Genomic DNA, 22,636 nt, shown 5'->3' with positions numbered 1-22,636 from the left:
GCCTCTCAGTAGTAGTGCTCCCTGATACATTCTGTCCTGACCCACCACTGCAGCTTGAATTACAAGTACTGATCCTAACTGTGCAATCCTCATTGCAGATTTTAGCAAGCAAAAGAAAATAAACCTGGGAGTCCAGTGATGTGTTGAGCACTAAGCTACAGCTGTCTTTTGAGAAGTCAGTTCCAGCACTGTCTCAGCTGTCATCACTGGAGTGCTGGCATCTGAGCAATCACATTGAAGTTGTGTAAAGGTAACTGCAAATGGTGTCAGATTTTTATTTGCAGACCAGGATGTGTAGCATTTTAAAGTTTGCAGCATAAAAAGCTTTCATGGCTTCCTTTTAGAGGTCTGATGCATTCCTGAAATTCAGCAGGATGCTGATATTTGGTAGGAGAGTAATGCTATGATACAGAAAATTAAAGGCTAGGACAGTTCCTTCTGACTGTCTCATGTGGCACATGGCTGGATGGTGTACGTTTTGAAAATACAACCTAATCTCTTGATAGCATGAACACTTTAGCATACATCAAACATAACCTGTCTCTGTAGTAGACAAAATGAAAAATACTGCTGATTTTCACAATTCTGTTCCCTTTTTTCTAGCCAATAAATGTTCTTCTCAATAGATCAATAGGGCAATAATGATTGTACTGTAGAACTTATGCATATGCAGAATATTGTATTTATGATAGTAAAATTAAATACAAAACCATCTGTGAGATGATAATCCAAAACAATACATGATTAAGGAGAGAGTCTGGCAGTACACATAAAGACAGAAATGAAATTAAATTAAAGACAGGAAAGGAAATAAAATGACATGAAATGGTAAAACCCCGAATTCCTAAATGAAGTGAAAACAATTACAGGATCATGGCAGAGCTGCAACATTTTTGCCTCAACACCTTTCAGCTTAGGGCCATGCATGGGGATGGGCACCTCAGCTGCAGCCCCAGGCTTGTTAAAAGGTTTGTGTGAAAAAAAAAAAGAAGAAAATTATGAAATGAAGTGAAAACAAATAAATGAAGTGAAAACAAATGAAATGAGAAAAAATAAACAATGAAGTGCAGTTAAATGAGCCAAAACTTCATTAAATGGTATTGTTTGAAATCTTGAGATTTCATTTCCTTTCATGAAATGAAAGATTTTCATTTCATGAAAAGAAATTAAATGAGAAATCATGGAATGAAGAGAAATTAAAAGACCGGAAAGGAAATATAGTGACATGAAATGAAATGAAATTGAAAAAAGGAAAATTCTGAAATTAAGTGAAAACAATGGAGAAAAAAGTTAAAATAATGGAATGGAAAGAAAGGAAGCACAATGAAATGAAACGTCATGAAATTATTTTCATTTAAATCTCAAGATTTTATTTCCTTTCATGAAATGAAGAAGTCATGACTGTTTTAAGGTCTTTAAATAAATTCCAACTCAAAGTAAATTTTGTTAGTCAAAATCAGGGCTGTCTGTTGTGGCCTTTTGAATGCCAAGTTGAATAAACTCAGGCTTCCAAAAAATCCCTCAAGAATGACAGGATGAATGTAAATTACCATGTGATTATAACTGTTGTCCCCCACTCCTCTGAAATCACTTTCATGTAGTTCAACTACATTCCAAATATTAAATATAACAAAACCAAATTAATGGAGAGCAGCTGGAACCACCTAGGATATCTCTTTCAATGATATGAATTTGATTTTGTAAGCCATAAAGATTTCAGTGGATGTTTATACCTGAAGGAAAACATTGGGACAAGAACTTTACTGGACCTTTTTTTCTCCTTTCAAAATATTTATTGGTTAACTGGCATCAGTGCAAGGTGTAGAAGTCACCAAGCCACTAAGACTCTGGGTACTTAGGGAGATAAACTGTCTGTGACTCTTCTGATGAATGAGTAAATTATTGTGAAGTGATGTGTAAATGAAGGTGAGGAAGTGACTGAACACAGCAAGTATCAGGTACTTTTTGCATGTTGCCTTTAAATGTTTGACTGTGTGGCATGTGCAAAGAGCTCCTTCTCAAAAAAGCTAAAACAAGCGCAAGCATTATGGTTGTACTGTGAATCTGAGTAATTAAGATAAAGTATGGATCCATGAGCACATTAAGTATATATAGATATTTTCAGACATATTTCCTTGTTTCTGGAAGGTGGAATTCTGTTGCTCTATTTTACTGAACTATATTTTTTTAATTGAGATATTGCCTAGTTAAGGAAAAGTAAGAATAGTATGGAATTTGTAAACACTCTTTGCTCTTCCTATTGACATTTTCATAGTACACAGGAAATTGTGCTTGCAATTTTAATAGTTGCAGCTTTTACTATTAACCTGATTTGGAAATCTCTATTTGAAAACCAAGACAATTTTATGACACCGCATCAGTAAAAACAGCCAGACTACCTGCATCTCCTTTTTCCCATCTACTGATGAGTACACATCTACAGTGTATAGTCTCATTGTTTCTAGCACATTTCACTCCTTTTTCATGCTTACACATTTAGAAAGTTACTGGTTTGGTGTAAGTTAGTTCTTTTTTAAACACTTGTGTCTTAACATTATTGAATCCTAAATATAATTCAGAGCATTGTCCTTTGGGATCCCATACTGCTTCAGGGATCCCATACATTAACGCCTCCATCATGCTCCTACACTGCCTGACTTCCTGCCTTTTTTATGAGTCTGTATTTTCTGAATTTGAGAGGTTAAAATCGGCATTTAGCTTGATATCCTACACTCACCAGCCTGCTTCAGAAAGAGATGGACTGATAAAGCTGGGAACTTGTGTCTTCTCAAGGTCCTTGGACAAGCTCAGGATAGGAAGAAAGGGACAGATCTTTGTTGTACCTCAAGAGGTACAACAAGACAGAGGAACTTAAAATAGACAAAGTAACCCCTAAGCAGTACATTCACGCCTGTTTTAGAATAAATTTGTTCTTGAATGTCATGCTTGATATTGCTTTTTCCAAAGAACAGTATATGCCACACACTAGCTGAAGTAACTACTGACCTCATAAGATGGTCTAGCAGCTCATAAGATGCTAGAGTTGAATTAATGAAAGAAATACTTCTGAGAAACCATGCACTGGTTGTACTATTGGTTGAGGCACACAAACTAAACCAAGCAGCTGCGAATCCGGCAGGAGAGCAAACCACAGTCTGGTGCTGCAGTAGATCCATCGTCTTTGCTACAAGAAGGTATGACCGAGGAAGGAAACCTTTGACTTCACACCTCTCAGAATAAAGTGGCCCCCTTTATGATGAAAGCCGTTGCTCTGCAAGAAGTTGTCCTGGAAGCAGTGTCTTCCTTCACTCAGATTTGTCTCCTACATCTGCCTCGGTGAATGCTTTTTGTGCCATGTCTGTTTGCAGGTCCTCCCATGCTGTACAGCAGTGCCCAGAGAGCCCTTCCTGGCCTGGATCAGCACTGGTGTGTCCAGCAGGAGCAGGACAGTGACCTCCCCCTGTGCTGGGACCTGCTGAGGCCACACTTTGAGTGGTGGGTCGAGTTTTGGGCCCCTCAATTCAGGAATGACACTGAGAAGCTGGAACTAGTCTAGAGCGGGGGAATGGAGCTGGAGAAAGGTCTGGGGCACAAGTGCTGTGAGGAGCAGCTGAGGGAGCTGGGGGTGTTCAGCCTGGAGAAAAGGAGGCTCAGGGGGACCTCATCATTGTACAGCTGCCTGAAAGGAGGGGGTGGCCTGGTGGAGTCAGCCTCTTCCCAGGTAACAAGTGACAGGGACAAGAGGACATAGCCTCGAGCTGCATCACAGCGGGTTTAGGCTGAACATATGGAAAAATCTCTTCACAGAAAGGGTAATTGGACATTGGAATGGGCTGCCCAGCGTGGAGGTGGAATTTCTTTCCCTGGAGATGTTTAAGGAAAGACTAGACATGGCACTTAGTGCCATGGTCTGGTTGACATGGCAGTGCCAGCCATAGGTTGGACACGATGATCCGAAGAGGTGTTTTCCAACCTGATAGATTCTTTGATTCTGTGATTCTGTGACTCCCTGGGCTATCCCCGCCGCCTCAGCGTCTCCTGTGTCTCGCCTGCGTCCCTCTCCCGCAGGAGCAGACACGCCCCAGTGCATCCCATCCGGCTGCCTTTCCCTCGGGAGAGACCCCAGCGAGGGGCTCCTCTGCCTGGGGGCGGGTGAGGAGACCGCTGTTCTAACACGGGGCTGCAGCGCAGCCACGGCCGCGCATCCGTCTCTAGGCAGGGAAGGACGCTCTGGGTGGGCCCACGGCAGCTCCGGCAGGGGAGCTGAGGGGGAGCGGCGGCGGCGCGGCCGTGAGGGGAGCGGGGCTGGGGCGGGGCTTCCCGCGGGGACGGCACAACTCGCCGGGCTTGGCGGCAGCGCCATTTTGAACTGGCTGAGGGTCGGAGGCGGCGGCTGGCGAGCTGGGCTCCGAGGGAGAGCCCGCGAGGAAGGAGCGGACATGGCCGCGAATAGAAACCTGAAGCAAGTGCGGATCGAAAACAGCTCCCCAGCGGCGCCGCTGGGCATGGTGGGGGGTGGCGGCGGCGGCACCCTGAAAGGATTGCGCGGCCTAGAAGCGGAGAGCGAGGCGGCGGCGGCCATGGCTCTGGCGCCGAGCAAAGAAGGTGGCGGAGATGAGGAGCGGGAGGTTGGGTTCACTATCGATATCAAGAGCTTTCTCAAACCTGGCGAGAAGAGCTACACGCAGCGTTGCCGGCTCTTCGTGGGGAATCTGCCTACTGATATCACCGAGGAGGATTTCAAGCGCCTTTTCGAGCGCTACGGGGAGCCCAGCGAGGTCTTCATCAATCGAGACCGTGGCTTCGGCTTCATCCGCCTGGTGAGGATCCGGGCGGGCCCCTGGGGCTGTCTCTGAAAGCGGGAGCTTCGGACCCTTGCCCCCCACCCCTTTCCCTGCTTTTCGGAGGGTGTAAAAAAAGGCAGCATCTGCCTCTCATTCTCTTCCTCCTCGCTGCTAGCGCTGATTCCCCTGCCTCTTCTTCCCTCTTCCCCCTCCCCTGCTCGTCTCTACACATCGAAGCCAGACCCCTGCATTCAGCGTAGTCCTCCCAGCCCCTGGTGTTTCGGTCCCCGCCTCACCCCATGGAACTTAACACAGTTAATTTTAAAGAATGGACGGGATTGTTTCGAAGCGCAGCTGCTCGCACGTCGTGAACACCGAAAAAAATCACGGAATTGAAAAGATTGCGGACCGCGGGTTGTTTAAATTACTTGTGCTCAGATAAGACTGGATTTTTAGGGGTGTTTGATTTGATTGGTAATCAAACACAGTATTTGATTAAACATACTCGAGTTAAGCAGTCAAAAAAAGGAATCATCCGAAAAGTTTATGATGCTGCATTTAAATGGTAATTTAGTGTGCGAGATTAGTTTTCGCGATTGCTCTGTTTAAAATGCACAGATTTGTATCATTCTGGGAATAGCTTTAGAGTGCTTTAGGTGTCTAGTTAGGATTTTTCCATATATTTTTCTGATTAGGTTGTTTTTCCTTTTTGGTTGTCATCTTAAAATACTTGTGGCATTCTGCCATCCATCTTTTACCCTGAGAATTTCTCGGCCTGAAATAGCAAATTTATGGAGGAAGTGAGATTTATTTACATCTCGTTACTAATTTTTGCGTGTAATAGAGATTAGAAGGACTTTTTATGTCAACTTCCCTTTTCCATTACGTTCAGGGAGTATGTATATATTTTTAACAGCTTGCCTAGCCTGTTGAACTGTGAAGAAAGATATAAAGAATTTCTTTAAATGTCAGGATTGCACTTGGTATCAAGCCGGGTGAAGATTTTTGAAGTGAGAAGAAAGGCAGTTGTTGATGGATGTGGGTGCAGAAAGGCCATTAATGTGAGACGAACGGGTATATGAGCAAAGAAGGTAATTTCATCATTTGTTGATGAAATTTGAATTGGTCATCCATTGAGAGCAAGTGCTATATTTTCAATTATTTAAAAGCAAAACAAAACTCAACCCACACCACCTTAGATCCTGTAGTGTAATGTTTGAATACCAGTTTTCCTGTGGGGAGGTAGGGATGCAGAATATAAACATTTGAGTAGGTAAACGTGAAAAGCATCAAATTTCAACTCTGCTCAGAACCTTTATAGAGCAGCAACATCATAATGAGCATTTGTTAAGTCCTCTGATGTGCAACAAAAAATTTGCACTTTTTTTTTTCAGAGGACACTTTGTTGTTTTGTTTGTTGGGTTTTTTGTTGCTGTTGGTGTGATTTGTTTTTTTTTGACTGGGGAGAAAAAAAGTTGAATGATCCTGGTGCCGATATGCTCAACTGAAGAAAAACAACTTTGCTGCTTTTGAGGGGGAGGGCACACATAAGTGATATCTGTTCTCTTTGAAAATAAAATACTTAAAATATTTTATATTTTTATAAAGGAATCTAGGACCCTGGCTGAAATAGCAAAGGCAGAACTTGATGGTACTATTTTGAAGAGCAGACCACTTCGAATTCGATTTGCTACCCATGGAGCTGCCTTAACGGTGAAGAATCTGTCGCTGTGGTTTCCAATGAGCTGCTGGAACAAGCATTCTCTCAATTCGGGCCAGTGGAAAGAGCGGTTGTTGTAGTAGATGATCGTGGCAGAGCTACAGGGAAAGGTTTTGTAGAGTTTGCAGCAAAACCTCCGGCACGGAAAGCTCTAGAAAGATGCAGTGATGGGGCATTCTTGCTTACAACGTAAGTTCACAGATTTTTGTTCGAATTTGTGAGTATGTCTTCCTGAAGTGAGCAAAAATTGCATTCATGGTATTCCCTAGCTCTTATTTTGTTTCCAAATTCTGAAAGCCTGAGGTTAGAAATTAAAGGTTTGGCATGAGTATGCAAATACTCTTGATTTTATTTTTAAAGAAAACCATCTTTCTCTGCTCACTATGCATAAGGTTTCTTATTACCATATGAGAGGCTGAGAGCAAATTCTGGGTTTTTCTAGTTCATATGCAATATTACTTTTCCTTCTCTATATAATAAAGCATTTTCTGTTGGGACTTTATTTTCATTCATTGCACTCTTCCTTATCCCAGTAACAAAGTGACAAAATAATATTCCTATATTTCTTAACAAAACTGCATGACATTGCTGATATTTCTGTAGACTAAAGAAAGTGTTCCTATCTCAAAAATTGTATGTGGCTTGTAAATCCAGGGTTTTCTCACTGTTTTAAAATGGAGACTGAGGTTCTGAAGAGGTTTATACTAGTGATATTTGGAAAACAATCTATTTCAAGGACAAGCAAGCTTTCAAATAGCTGCACTTCTCTCGCATCTCATATTTCTGTACTTGCCAGAGAGAGTTGTTGACTGCTGTACTTTACACAGTCACAAATTACATTTTCAAATGCTTTCTTAAAAACTGCATGAAATGATGCGTATTTATAATAATTTTTATTTTTCTGATTCATTGGGAAAATAAGGCTGTGGTTCCACAGCATGAAAACTTACTGCCATTGAAATAAGGTCCTGCTGTGGCTATGCTGTTCTTTTATGTGCTCGAGAACTTTGTGATACTTCCATAAGCCACTTGTGCTTGCTAAAACAACAGAAAAGCATTCGTTAGTATGGGGATCTGTTGCAGTCTGTTCAAGCACAGGAAGGTCCCTGCTAATGTCGGTCCAGTCGAGAAAGGCAGGAGAGATGTTGCCAGGAGGAGCTGGCAGGTGACTAAGGGGTCTGGAACCCCAAATCTTGTATGCTACTGAACTGATTTGATGGTTACATGGTAAATTTAATCTGAATACATCTTTACTGTTACCAGGAGGTGCCAGCAATTTGTTCTTATTCCCTGGGTTTTCTTGGCATTAGTAATTGAATGGAAGCGTGACGAGCCAAATAAGGGAAGTAATGTAGTTCAGTGTTACATTAGTGCTATTATTGGCATGAGAGATGTGCCAGGGAAAAAGAAGCTGGGATTTGAGGAGAGAGCTATTCTTGTTTTACCAGCTGGATAGATCAGTTGAATTGAAATGACCATCTAACCATGGCCTGAGTGAATAAAAAGCACTTGATCGTTTTCTTGCTTAGGTGACATATTCCCTAATGCACTGTTGCAAAGATAATTAGTATGAATCTGCTGCCATCTACTTTGTTGTTTTGCTTTAGAGTCTAAAGTTTACCTTTTAACTGAAAACTCTTTATCTGATCAGAACATCTTTCAGGTCCAGTTTAAATGTATCAAAACTAGACATTGAAAACATTAGTGCTTTAACATTTTTGTTTTGCTTTATAACTTGTTAGCACTACAGTTCAGTTGCGTTTCAATAGCAGAACTGTCAGCAATTGCCATGCAGATGGCATCAGAAAAACAGTTGCTGAGCTGTGCCCTGTGATTCTGGACTTCATCTTTTTAATCTGAACTTGATGCCCAGAGTAAAATATATTGGGAAGTCTTTGGCTGTTTGGTTTGGTTTTGGTTGATTTTTGTTTGGTTTGGTTTTGTTTTTTGTTTTGTTTTCCTAATGAGGGACTGGAGGAGTAGGGAAGGTCTGCAAAGTGAAATAAAGGCATGGAACACAACAAATGAATGCTGGTGTTTTGAAAATTATGTCTCTAGTTCTCTGTTTTGCAAGCTCTACTCCCAAGACAGATGCAAAGAGCTTTTTACACAATTTAGAGTTCTTACAGAGCTCTCTTAGGTACTACTGGCTCATGCTTGCCTCTGCTTACTACATATCAAGGAAGCTATTTTCAGAGATAAATTAGGATTTTGCTTTGTGAGTATATGGATTAAAAATGGATTTTAAATAAACAGAAATGTTTTTCTAATTATCACTGCAATATTAATACCAAAATATCAAGCTGTTTTCAGTTGTAGAGGAACTTACAAAACTGAGTTATGAAAGTCAGTAGAAATGAAGGTTGTGCTGCTCTGTTTTGTTGCTTTCTCAGTACAGTCATGGCCTCTGTGATACCTCACTCATAAAAATAGAAAGGTAGTTCCTTCCTAAATATTTTGTAGTTACTGTTAGATGGTTTTGGTGTTTTAAAAAAGCAAACAGAACTGTGTCAAGTAAGTTATGGTTTCTAGGCAGAATAGCTGGATTTGGGTATAGAAACAATTATTTTCCGAAGGTAGTTGTTAAAATTTGGATTCACTGGAATTCTGTGGCTTAAGAAAAGACACAGGAATTACATGTTAGCTTTCTGGAGCATTTCTTCAAAATGCTATAATAAGTTGTAACTGTGCATTAATGATTCAGTTGTTAAATGGAAAATGTTTTCCAGAACACCTCGACCTGTTGTTGTAGAACCAATGGAGCAATTTGATGATGAGGATGGACTCCCTGAGAAGCTAATGCAAAAAACACAACAGTACCACAAGTAAGTTGTGGTTAGCCTTTTTAAATGAACATTATTTATGTACTTATTTACCTTTGTAAATATGCATTAATTTTTACTTTTGGGTTTGGGCAGCAGGAAGTAGTGCTTTTTATATGTTGTACTGTTTTATGTCAAAGGATTAAACAGGGCCTTCCCAAATTTCCTAATCATAGTAAAGTTCAGACTTGGCATATTGGTTAAACATTCTGTACATTTAGTAGAGAGATTCTTGGCCTACACTGCAGTCAGTAAGAGCTTGTTGCCAGCAAACTATTGTCTTTTATGGATTAGAGGTGTGGTCTAATCAGAGATTTTGAATACCCACAGATTTTTATGATCACTGAATAGTCCCGTAACTGTTAGCAACCCCCTGGCACGTAAATCTTTGCAGTTTCCACAGTTCAGGTGAAACTTTAAGCCTGATATGAGAAAGTGAATTCAGTCATGAGATAGCAGTCCCCTAATCTGAAAATACTGCTTTTTGATATTGTAATTGCTACTCATATTGCTTGAATATAAAATGTTTATTTTGGTAAGACTATAGAGCACCACTTCTCAAAATTTGTCACTGTTAGGTACAATATTAGTGTTAGAATGGGAAATGCAGGCTCATTTTAATGGTTACAGATTCTGGCTAATATTCTGGGCTGATAGTTATTTAAATAACTATCTGTTTAAATAACTGAATTAACTGGTTTAGTTAATTAACTGGTTTAAATCTGGCTTAGTGAATTAACTACTTGATTTAGAAGGCTGAACACTGCTAATGTAGTGTTGCAGCTTAGAATTTTGTACTGATGTCAATACAGATTTTTGTCTTAAAATTAAATAAATTGAATCTTTCTTTGGGCAAGTTTTGGAAAATTGTCTTTTTACTTGTGTCAATGTCTGTTTTAAGGTTTGTCTGGTTTAGAATATAGTTATCTGACTGGTTGATAAAAAGTGAGGTCTACACTTGAAGTGATTGTTTCTACATTCTCTGGCTGTTACAGCTGTTGATCTAAATGTGTCCTTCTCTACATTTTTACTGCCAAACTTTTATTAGGGAAAGAGAACAACCACCACGCTTTGCTCAGCCTGGAACATTTGAGTTTGAGTATGCTTCACGGTGGAAGGCTCTTGATGAGATGGAAAAGCAGCAGCGTGAACAGGTTGACAGGAACATTAGAGAAGCCAAAGAGAAACTTGAGGCAGAAATGGAAGCAGCTAGACATGAGCATCAGCTAATGCTGATGAGGCAAGGTAAAACCAGATAATCTACTATTATTAAATTAGTACTAAATTTGTTTTGTCAGAGGTATGGTTTTTTGATGTAGCATATTGAGCTGTGTACTTGGACATTTTGCTGTTCACCATTTAATTAACTGCATTTAGCTGAGAAAAAGGAAGGAATACTTCGCTGTGCACATATTCCTTGATGATTTGCAGAAATGAATTAAGAATCTGATGAAGATGTGATTGTCTAAGTCTGTTTTCTTCCCTAAATTTATCTTTAGGAAAAGGTTTACTTAGCCTGTTTTTCCTAAATAGGCACACGTGTTCCCATTGTGGAGCCTTACTGTTTTTTATAAGGCTTTATACAGAGCATAAGGTCTTATGCAGAAGATAGTAGCATAAAAACATGATTATATAATAACAAAAAGCATAAGGTTTTTTACAGAGTGCAATAACATAGAAAACTGTTTTGAAAGGCCAAATAGTTGCTGCAGCACCTGAAATGACAACTGTTTCTTGGTTTATTTTTCAAGAAAAATTGTTGAAGCATTACGTTTCCTTGTAAGCACAGGTGCATATTAGAGGTGAGGCATGTGCAAGTTAATATGATCCAAGAATCCTGCTGACAATGCACAGTACAGCCCTCCCTGGGCAGCTAGACACACACTGTAATTTTGTGCGTATGCATGACTGAGATTTGTAAAGATGGTTCAGTGCTTAAGACACAGGTTGTATAAATCTAATGTTGACTTACCTAATTGTTAATATTTAACAGTGCTGATAATCCAGTCCCAGAACTCATGCTCTTTGATTTCCTTTGAATTTATTCACCTGTTGCCTCTACTTGAGGGCATGATTAGAGATTACTTTGTCTTAAATTCAGGTCTTAATTACGTGTTAAACTGAGACAAGATGGCAGTGGCCTCTTCATTAAGGTAGAAAAGCACTTGACCGTAAAACATGGGAAAGCATCTCTTTTATGTTTTTGGATATTAGAGTTTCTTTTAAGGGCAACATGAAGGAGAAGATATTCTGCTTTTTGAATATTTGTTAAATGCCAGTTTTATATGAAAAAAGAGCCACTTCCATTAAAGAGCCACTAAAACATGAATGCGTGTGATGTTACTATTCCAGTGAGAAAATACTTGTTTTTTAGTGTAGGAGGGTTTTTCCGCCTCACAGTTTGGTTAGCAGAGTACCTCTTTGGTACAAGGAAGCTTTGAATTTTGTTAAGATAGTTAGGTTGCTTCTTAATTATCTGGTGACATTTAATTTTCAGAGCTCTAGGGATTAGATATTAGATATTGCTTCTGTTTTACTCTTCTCAGTTCTTCAGCTTCAGTATGCATGAAAATAACGTGTTTTTCACTTGTCCATTTTCAAAGGTTAGCTTCCTCTTGTGCTCTGAATAGTGTGGTCTAAGTTCATGCCATGTCAAGAGTATAGATTATATTAATGAGTTTGCATCACAGGGTTCTGTAGAAAGATGCAGTGAAGTTTCTAAGACACCAGAACCCTAGAATTAATACTTTCGTATCCCTGGTGCACAAAGTCACATTTCAAGATATATTGAAGCAGTCATTATGAAATAGAAAATAAAATATAAAATGTCATATTTTAGTTGTGTAGGAGTTAAAATGAGGACAAGAAGGATGAGCTTGGTCCATATAGTCTAGCAGGTGAAGACTATGTTGAAACTGCTCCATGAGAGCTAGTAGGACTGGAACTCTAGAACATGTTGGTTTGAATACTCAGATTTTTGTTGTGTGTTATTAATTCTTGAAGTAGATTTAATTCTTCTGATATGTGTAATTTTTCACTTTTAAGTGTCATATTTTGACAGACTGAGTCAGAAGTAATTTGTAGAGCAGAATACGTGTTTCCATGTGTAAGTAAATTGCATGGTATTTCTGATTTATGTACTGGTGGTATGCATCAAACATTTGTAAATATTCTCTCATAACAATGGTTAAATGATTATGAAAATGCTGGAAAACATGACTGAATTTAACCAGAAGCTTAATTTTAAAATCAATTATATGTAAGTTTGGCATTTTCCATCTTTAGAACCTGAAAAATGAGCAGCTAAAACTGCTTTAAAGTCTTTGTGGAGTTGATATTCCAGCTTGTAGGATTAACTTCTGAGGTGAGAGAACCCCTTCACCTTCTGCTCTCTGCTATGTAGAAGGTTGAAGGTAAAATGTGACCTTGCCCCTTTATAAGCACAAGAAAGTGCAGAGGCTAATAATAATGCTCGCTCTCTGTTTTCTGTTTTTCCCACAACTGCTTTAGTGCAGATTTTTTCTGTTCAGAGAAAGGGCCTGTCAGGCAAAAATACCATCATGACAGGTCTTCTAATATGGATGGCTCTTGTGCAGTTTGAACCTCTAGATCTGTATTTTCACCTGGCCTAGTAAGCTTTCTGCCAAGATTGGGCAGTTGTCAAATAATAATGAGTCATAGGTTGCTACGTTGAACTTTAGCATATAACAATTTCAGGAAAGGCAATAAACTATGCTATGGATAAGAATTGGGAGAATGCTGAGAAAAGTAAGAGTGCTACACCTTAAGAACAAAGGACAGTAAATGATAGTGGTAGAGAGAATGTAGCTGTGCTTGTGTGCACAAGAAATAGGGAATGTTGTATAAATTTGAAAGAACAAAGAACTGAAAAGTAAACATCTTTTCCCACAGTGGACAGTGTTGTGTACAGAGTGGGTTAGTTTTTGATCTCAGTAATGCTGAAGCAAGCTAAAGGTTTATTTTAAAAGTACACTCATACTCTGAAATAACCTTAAAGGTTAATTAAAAGGAAAAAAACCCGAAAACGTGTGCTTGTGACACTGCCCAGTGATCAGGATACCAGTGGCCAGACCTTCCATGGCAAGCATAGCTGGAAGGAAGCAGCCCTCATACTTTGTGATTTGAGTGAATCTTCAATATAGCCTATTCTATTTAAGTGTGAAATGTATTAATTGTGCAGAAGAGAGTAGAAAAGCAGTCCTGTGAAATGGGCTTGAAAAAGGACTTCTAATGTCAACAGATGTTGTGAGAGTAAATATCTGTAATCATCTTTGTTCAAAAAGAAAACAAATACATTGTATTTTGGCAGAATGTACTGGCTGTTGTAGTTTTCGGATATTAAAGGAAAATTTGAAGTTGTAATAGTTTATGCTGATGCAAATTTGAGGAAACTGATTTGCATAACTAAAAAGATATTTTAATTAGTATAGTAAAGAAATGCTTAGAGAAAATGTGCAGCACAGTTGAACTAAAGCATAGAAGGCCTGGAATGGATGGTATGGTAAAATGTTACTTTTGGTTTCTATAAATAGTATCACGTGGTAAATATCTTGTAATTAAAAAATAAAAAACCTGCTTTCTAACAAATGGTGACGTTATTATTCATTGAAGAAGGCACAAGTTTCCAGTCAGAAATCAATGATGTGACTGGTCAGCAAAAGTAAGTACTGTGAGTTATGCCCTGCTTTTTAAGGGTTTTTAGATGCTTCTTAGGAGTTTGGCTGTGCTTTTTTGTGGGATTAAAAGACTAGTCATTTTTAAGTTGCAGTGAGCAGAGTTGTGACAGATCTTCATGGAGGTTCAGATTCATACACCTGAAGTTCATATGACTTTTCTTTTTCTGATGTGTGCCATGTAGGGGCTGCAGTAGGTAGCGGAGAGCATAAAAGTCCATAGGTATTGTGGTTTTCTTAGTAGTGTGACTTTAGCAGTATTCAGCATTGTGAGAAAATCGATGACCTGTCCTAGATGTAAAACCAGGATCTGATTTAAGGGACTGAGAGAGGTTTTTTTCCTTTTCTTTGAGAACTTAAAACTTCCTACTGTGAGACCTTTGCCCATTTTGTACCTTTCTGTGTTTGTAAGCCATGGATACAGTGTTTTTTCGTGGAAAGAAGTGAGTTAAATGCACTGAAAATTTTGTTTAAATAATTGAAGGCTTGAACTGACAGTAATAACAGTTTTTGTGTTGCCACATTATTGATTGACAGCTTTTATATTTAAATACACTTTTAATCCTGTTAGATCTCATGCGTCGTCAAGAAGAATTGAGGCGCTTGGAAGAACTTCGAAACCAAGAACTTCAAAAACGCAAGCAGATACAATTGAGGTATTTTGTCTTTTACTGTGCAGAGGTGTGGCATGCAGCCACTGTAGGCCTGCATGAATTTAGATATGTTAGCTAAACTTGCTTCTCAAAAGCGTAGTGTGTGATGTTTCTGGTAATATAATGCTAATATAAAGATTGGTTTCAAGTGTTGCTTGATTTTTTCCCTTATTTCAGCTCTGCTAGTTTTGTTGTAAATTTCTGAGATTTCTGAATAGCATGAAATGTCAACCTATTTTTTGTTTCATATTTATTGTGATGTGACTGAAGCATTGCTGTAATAGATAGGAACATGCTTCTAAATTTTATGGGCAGGTGATCTGCTATAGAGTCATAGCATTGCAATCATATAGTCTGACATGGGATTTTGGAAGTTATTTTCTATGATATTCTAGTATGTTGAAAACAATTTTTCTTTAGAATTTGACTAATGTAAATAATTGTTTGATTGCCTTCTCTAAAGTTTAAGAAAATAGACATAGTCTCATCATACTGATATATGCTTTTTGTGTAAAATGTCATAATAAATGTCAATAAGATAAGAGCAGCACAAACACTTCTCAGAGTTAAAAATGTGTCTTTTGGCACTGTTGAAATATTTTAATCCATAGTAGCTTCTTAAAAACTGGAATATTTTAACCTGTTTACTGGTATATAGCTGAAAGAGTAGATATAAAATATATTGGTATTGAATTACTAGTATTCCGTATTCCAGTAAAAAAAACACAAGCCAAAACTTCAAGTACTCAAACGCATCTAGTTGAGTAGATTAATGCCTTATACTTTTAAAAACTAGTTAATGACCAGTTTTGTTTATATGGTTGATCTTACCTCTGAGACTGAGTGCAAGCCTGAGCAGGTCAAGAGACTAGTAATTTTATAATTATTATAATTGATAATTTTGAAAAAATGTCCTAGACATGAAGAGGAGCACAGACGTCGTGAAGAAGAGATGCTACGCCAGAGGGAGCAGGAGGAATTACGACGACAGCAGGAGGGAGGATTTAAGCCAAATTTCATGGATAATGTAAGTACAATTCTATGGTGAAAGTCCAAATTGCAAAATATTTTTTTCATTATATTATTTTTATGCTAGTTATTGAATTACCATCTTCTTGTTGGCTGTTTTTGCTTCAATATTCCATTGTTCTCCTCAGTGAATTGCTACATATTCAGTAGTGTAGTTACTCTTTTGTCAGACATCACGGTTATTTTTCCTGCAAGGTGGTGATGTAACACATCTGTTAAGTGAAGGTGTTCAGATACTAATCTTTTTTACTTGGGAATTGAAATGTTTCGTAAAATAGTTTTTCTAAGTGAGAGGCGATAGGAATCACCCATCCTGATGGGCCCTACTCCACCTGAAGGTTTAAAACTGCTAAGCTTATTTGAATTACTGGTTTTGGTTTATACTTAACTTACTAGGAAAGTTTTCAGAAACAAAAAGGGCGTGTTAGTTTCATATGGCGCCTAAAATCACTTTCCCTTTGACCCTGTGTATAACTAGATGAGAGAACATCCAAATCATTACTAAAGGAGATTGAAAGATGGTAAAGGTGTGGGAAAATTTACCCTCTGCTATAATCTGTACATTATTTATATTAGTAATTTAGGTATGCTCTGCCTCTGAAGACTCATCCTGCAGGACTAACTAAATCCTGCTCTCAGAGGAGTCAGCTTCTAATTTTTTTGGTCAAAGGGATGACTTTTTTCCTACCAACCAGATCCGTTCAGTGAATGCAAACCGTGTTGCAAATGCTTTAGTTTCTCTTGAGTAGGAAACCTTTTCTTATTACAGCTATTCCTAGTGAGGAAATAATAAATAAGCAATTCACACAATACTCTTTTACATTATTAAAACAACTGTAGTCTGCAGGAGGGGATTTTGTTCACCTTCGCAGGTGTAACTTTGTACATCCATCAGAAATGCACTGCTGGTTTCTCAGCTACTTCCTGTGAAAGAAAAACCTGTTTTACATTCTATACAATGAAATTTTCTGTAGGCTTGTGAAGAATTTATTATGTATGTTCAGAGACATCCTGAGAGATGTTAGAAAATGAATGATTTCATGTTCTCAACAGGACATTTTATCCCGTCTGCCCCTTAGTATTTTTTATAAAGATGGGGAAGAAGCAAAATAGTTAATTTGATTTTACTAACAGGTATAATTTGTTTTTGTTCACTGTGTTTTGAGCTACTTGCATCCAAAAGCAGATGGTAATTTATTTCCATATGTTCTCACTCTAAAAGAAAACTGCTTTCAGCACGTCTTTTTTTCAGGGTAGTGAAGACCAAGAATTCTAAACTTATACTGTCCTTTAGTGTGTTCCAAATATTATTAAACATGATTGGGGAGATAGCATGTAGCAGTCATCTGATGTAATTTAGAAATAGTACTTGCTGATGACTTCTGCAGTGCCAAATATGAAATTTCATATCACTGTAATATCTTAATGTAGTATCTTTTGGGGTTACCTGACTTTCTGACCCTGTAAGCTATTTGTCAAAACCTCCTGGCTCCTCTGTGAGACCCTGCTTCTTGCTGCAGAGAGCTGCAGTGATAGGAAGCTGGGGAGCCAACGCATGGCCCTGGGATGGCAGTAACTTCCTCAGATTCTATTGCTGTTAATAGGCTGTGGCCTGTATTCTGCAGCTTGAAGTGGGGAACATGAGATAATGTTGGCCCCACAGCCTTTACTGGTTTATTCTTACGTCTGCCTTGAGATCATAGTATTTAGTCTCTGTGCTTAAATTGCGTATCACAGTTTGTCCCTCCTTGTTGTTTATCTACATTTTTAAATTCCAAACCATATATGAATAGAAACTGTTAAAGTTGATATGCTGGACTTGGCAAAAATATAGGATGGGAAGGGAAGGAGAGTGGTTCAAATGGAAACACTTCAATCGCTAAGCATAATTTTTATGACTTTTATGCATCAAACTTTTTGGAGGGGAAAGGTAAAAGGTGGAAGACTTCTTTGGAAGAGTGTAGCTTTCCCACTCTCATGCACTACTGAAATTGTGTATTCATCTGGACCTAATTAATACATTACAAGTATATATATGGATGTAGTTTTGCAGTAACAACCCTTCTGAAAGCATTTTAACTTACATATAAAGGACTGTAGAGTACAGGTGTTGCTTTTTAAACATCATGTGATTGAAGTGCCATATACAATAACACATGAAAAAATATATTTAGATCAGTCTTTAGTATTTTGGTTGAACCTTGACTTAGGTTTTACTTCTAATGCTCTTTGAACTTTAAAAGTGGAAAAATTGAAACAAATGGCAAGGGATGTGTTTACTTTCTTTAGCAACAGTTTCTAATCAGGGCAGCTGTGTGACTAAGCATGCCTATCATTTTAGAGATGCTTGCTATAAAATGTTTTTAGATAACTGTAGTTACGTAGTTCAATGGGAATTGAAAATGCCTTTGCATTTTGCAGCAGAGAAAAACTGTAAATCTTTTCTGGAGATTGCAAAATGCATATGAAATCTGATTTCAACTTAGAATTTGATACAGCTAATTTGATTTTATTTGTTCTTACTAATACTTTTTACTGTGAACAGATTCCACCTTGCACTTGCTTCTACTCTCAGATTACCACTGTACATGTACTGAGAAAGTTATTCTCTATTTTCAGAGGTTAAAAGTTGACTCATGGTGAGAATTTAATTTTTTTGTACTATTGGATAGTTTTTCACCATAGCAAGTCTTGGTAAACTCTTCAGGCATTGTACTTACAACATATTGAAGTCTTCTACCGACAACATATTTAGTAGGGCAATAACAATTGTTTGTAATCCTTGTTTTTGTTTCTTAAAAGCTTTGAAAAGTAACTTCTTCAGTTATATCCTATCACTTTTTACTGGTCAGTCTAAAACAGGAAGATAAATGGTGGTAAGTGCAATGGCAACCAGAATTGAACCCTCTAGTGTAAGGCTGCAGTATTAGGCTTTCCTGTTGAAAGTTTCTATTTGTGTCTTTTCCCTAACTCATTAAACTTGGATTTTTTAAAAATGCACTGCTTTTGAAAAAAATCTTGTAATCAAGTTCAATGCAACTGGCAATTACTTGATTGTTTTACAGATGATAAAAATATTTTCTGTGAGAGGATTTCTTTTCCTGAAGCATTCTTGTTGCTGGTGATGATGAATATTAGAAATTTGACTGCATCGATTTTAATCTAATGGGCAGCCTGATGATACCTAAACAATTTATTAATCTAGTTTTGTGATCTCTATTAGATAAATTATTAATAAACACTTTCATATTGGTTAGGGTTTTTCCCTTCCTTTCTAAAAGTCAGTTAGTTGAAATGTGCCGTTATAGCTCAATAATTTGTATGTATTCTGATTTCAGAGAAGCTTAATTGGGAAACTAGTTTTCCAGTAGTATTTTGCTAATTTTTATTTTGCATACATTCTTCTGGCTGAAAGAGGAGCTCGCTGATGATGATTTTTTTTGCAACGGCACAAATACTTTTTAAAAAGAAAATACTTCTGAGTGCAGTAATACATTAATTACTCAAACGTGCAATAGTTATTTTCCAGTTATGGGTGGCTTACTTGGATTTACATTGTTGTATCTCAATCAGAGCCGTTTTACAAAATAATTCCAGTTCCAAGACCTGCTTTTGTTCATGTCACCAACTTAGAGGTTTGGATTTAGTATATTAAAATAGTTTCTATGTGTCTAAAACAGAGACCAAAATATGGAGGAGTTGTATTCTAGTTTTGGTGCACAAATGGACTTCTGTAGCAACACTGTGAAATAGTGTTGGTGGGTATTATACTTAATGAAACAATAGCTGCAATACGGGCCTAAAACTTGCAGCTCTTCTTACTGATAGTTTAAAGAGGGAATTGAGATTTTTGGACATCCTTACCCTCTTCCCTCCAAGAAAAAGCCCTTTTTGAATGTGTAAGGGACTGTTTCTGAGAATTAATCAGTTTCAGTTTATGAATGCTTGCTGGTTTTTCATGTAAGACTTTGTATATGAGATAGTTCTCTTTTGAATCTCATAGTCGTTTCAGGAATTATTTCTAGATGTTGTTTTACTTTGCTTATTTTTCTGCAGAAGCACTGCTTCAAAGTGTGTTGGGTAATTATCAACACAAAGCATCAGCCGCTAAAGCAGTAGCTAAAAAGCAGGGATTGTAGTGGACTTGGATCAAAAGCTGTAAGATAGATGAAAGCAAGAAAGTAAAAAAGCACATGGCAAAGCAGTAGTGAAGTTCATAGCTTCAGGAATGCCATCACAACATAGTTTTTGTTCAAAGAGTTCGGTCCTGCAGTTTTCAATTTTTTGCTGTTTGGAGCTCTACTGAGGCATATCTTGTCCTTCATGTCCCTTCTGTATTCACTTACAAGTTAAGCATTAGACGTGTTTTAAACAAGACTATCAGTTAGATTTCCTTGAACTTCAGTAATTCGGGAATATATTTTTGTACTTCTTGCTTGTTTAAGTGAATAGAACAGTATTTTGATCCCATCATCTCATAGCATTGTGCTCAAAAGGTCCAGTAATGTAAACAGTTGGAATTTTCACTGAATGGTGAATTACTTCCTGCCTAACTCAAAACTAAACCAAGGCAGATGCCCAGTAATAAATGAATGAAACGTTTCTAAAAATCTTTTCAAATTTGATAAGTTTTCTAAAAATAAATGTTAGTTATTTTATCCTGATAGCCTTGTATACTTAATGAAGCTAATGGTGGTGATTTTGTGTTTGTATGAATAAAATCTCAGTTTCTTGCTACTTTATAAAAGCTCTTTTGTAGAGCGTGGTTGGGCAAGATGAATGGCATCCTTACTGCAGTCCAGCATACACAGTTCATGTGTGACACCTTAAAGTCTTTTTAAGGTAAAACTAGCTTGGTAAAAAACAAATCATTAAATATAGAACTAAAACATCAACCTGACAAAATATTCCTGTTTTTCTTGGTAATGGTTTTGCTTCAGTGATCAAGTTTCTTCCTATGCATAAATCAACATAGGATAAACCTTTGAGCAAGCATTCTATAAATAAGCAGTTTGTGTTTTTTGTGGGCAGTCCTAGTTCTGGCAGTAGAACTAAATTATTTAAATTTTTCCCCAAGTGATATACGTCAGTAGACAGATTCCTAAATCTTGCATTTCTTCGCTTCATTGGTGTTTTAGATACTAAATTTGTTGCTTTGGGTAAGAGTAATACTTCCTTAACAAGCCTTAAAATAATCTATTTGTATTATTTTCAACAACTAAATAAACTATTTTCAGCCTTTAATTACATTCTCAGGTAGAAAAAACTATTTAACTGTCATATCTGCTTTTAGTAGGAAAAGACAAGGCATGGAAATCAATGCAGATCTTTTTGTTACATATTATGTGCTTATATACATTAAATGAAGGTGTTTGTGAAATAAGATCTTTTGGTTGTAAGTATTTCATACCATTTTAGAATGGTTCATAATTGATTTTCTGGATCATGGTTTTATGTATGTCAAGGGTGGTACTTAAAGTAATTTTTGAGTAACAGAGCAAATAATTGTTACAATAATATATTGATTTATAACTATATTTCTGTATGTGTGAACTAAGAGTATTTAGGCAATGTGATATTTTTGTGTTCTATTTAGGAGACTAATCTTACTCTACTGTAATCATCTTCTAATGTTTGAAGAAAATTCTTTGGAAAATGCTAAGATGTATTTTATGTGAATTTGCAGATAGAACAAGTGACTATTAGCAAGTAATTTTTATACTTTAGTGTGCTGTCAAATGTGCACAAATCTCCAGTATGAATTCAGGTTTCGTGGTACTGCTTTTAGCTTTCCCAAATTGTTCTTTTCTACAGTAATTGATAGAAAATTTTCTGTCTATATACTTAGATTATCTGGTTTTGTTTATAACTTAGTTTCTCTTAGTAAGACTGATGATCAAGAAACTAAAATAACACTTAACAGATGCTGCTTATGTAATGGCAAAATGACATTAGTCTTTGTCAGTTGTGTGTTTCATGAGGCCTCAGCTGTAGCAGATGCCATTTTTGTTCAATTATTGATAGAAAGACCTCAAATGCATCTGTGCTTGTTTATAGAATGCTCCATTTGCCTACTAACTTTTGATGGTTCATGAGTTTTACAGATAAAAATGCAGAAATCTATTCAAGAACAGACTTAATAAGTCTATTCTGTGTTTTGCTATTATTTCTGAAAATTGTTGCTGCTCACAATTTAAAGTCTTCTTGTTCAACTGAAGTTACTCAAATAGAGTTCTTCAGTTTTTCATACTCTCAAAAGCAAGAAATAATATATAAAACTTAAAAATTCTTTATTGATATGTTTGGTAGATGCTGTATATATTTGAAGAAGATAACATTGTTTGCCTTAATAATTTTCATTTTTTCTTCCTCAGCTACTGGAGTTAAGTTTGACTTGGAGTTTGTACAAGTATTTACCCAGACTAAGAAGAAACTAACTTTCAGTTTCAGTTGTCCGCTTGGTACCTATTTTGGAGTCATCCACTTCTCTGTATCCTGAGTCTTGCTTGGTGGTACTGAGACTTGCACCAAAATAAGTTCCTCTGCTTAGAACAGTTTGTCTTTACTCAAGGAATCTGTTTAAAGAAAGACTAAAACGCAGGAAACAATAAGTGAGATTTCTGTAGGAACAGCATTTTTAGATGTGAGGAAACCTGTAATAGGCCTGTTGTATAGTGTGAGGGAACCTGTTTAGCAACCTGGTTTCTGCCTCTCAAGCCAGTGCCTTCCAAGTAGGTTTTTTTCTTATTGTGACCTTTTGCTTAGCCCTCTAGCATTTTGCTTGAGAGCTCTCACAGAGCAGAAAATGTTAATAGTGATAATGCAACAAACTGATAGAAGTAGAAACAAATAGACATTAACTTACTGCTGTGTCCTGTCTATTGATACCAGGCTGCTATTTTTAAAATTAAAATATTTATTTTTTTCTCATTAA

The 22,636-nt window shown here is 37.3% G+C and overlaps 1 protein-coding gene across 1 annotated transcript in view; it reads left to right on the top strand.

The window, feature by feature from the left end:
- The first annotated feature begins 4,323 nt into the window (after positions 1 to 4,323).
- The window catches only part of PSPC1 (paraspeckle component 1), a 36,484-nt gene continuing 18,171 nt past the window's right edge, over positions 4,324 to 22,636 (top strand). The window contains 7 exon segments of the mRNA XM_033052078.2: positions 4,324 to 4,820; positions 6,393 to 6,510; positions 6,513 to 6,693; positions 9,234 to 9,329; positions 10,375 to 10,571; positions 14,592 to 14,676; positions 15,592 to 15,700. Of these exon segments, the coding sequence (XP_032907969.1) occupies positions 4,440 to 4,820; positions 6,393 to 6,510; positions 6,513 to 6,693; positions 9,234 to 9,329; positions 10,375 to 10,571; positions 14,592 to 14,676; positions 15,592 to 15,700 (1,167 nt within the window). The 5' untranslated portion in view covers positions 4,324 to 4,439.

The sequence above is a fragment of the Catharus ustulatus genome, chromosome 2 (assembly GCF_009819885.2).
Source record: "Catharus ustulatus isolate bCatUst1 chromosome 2, bCatUst1.pri.v2, whole genome shotgun sequence".
Lineage (NCBI taxonomy): Eukaryota > Metazoa > Chordata > Aves > Passeriformes > Turdidae > Catharus > Catharus ustulatus.
This window is presented reverse-complemented; position numbering and strand designations above follow the sequence as displayed.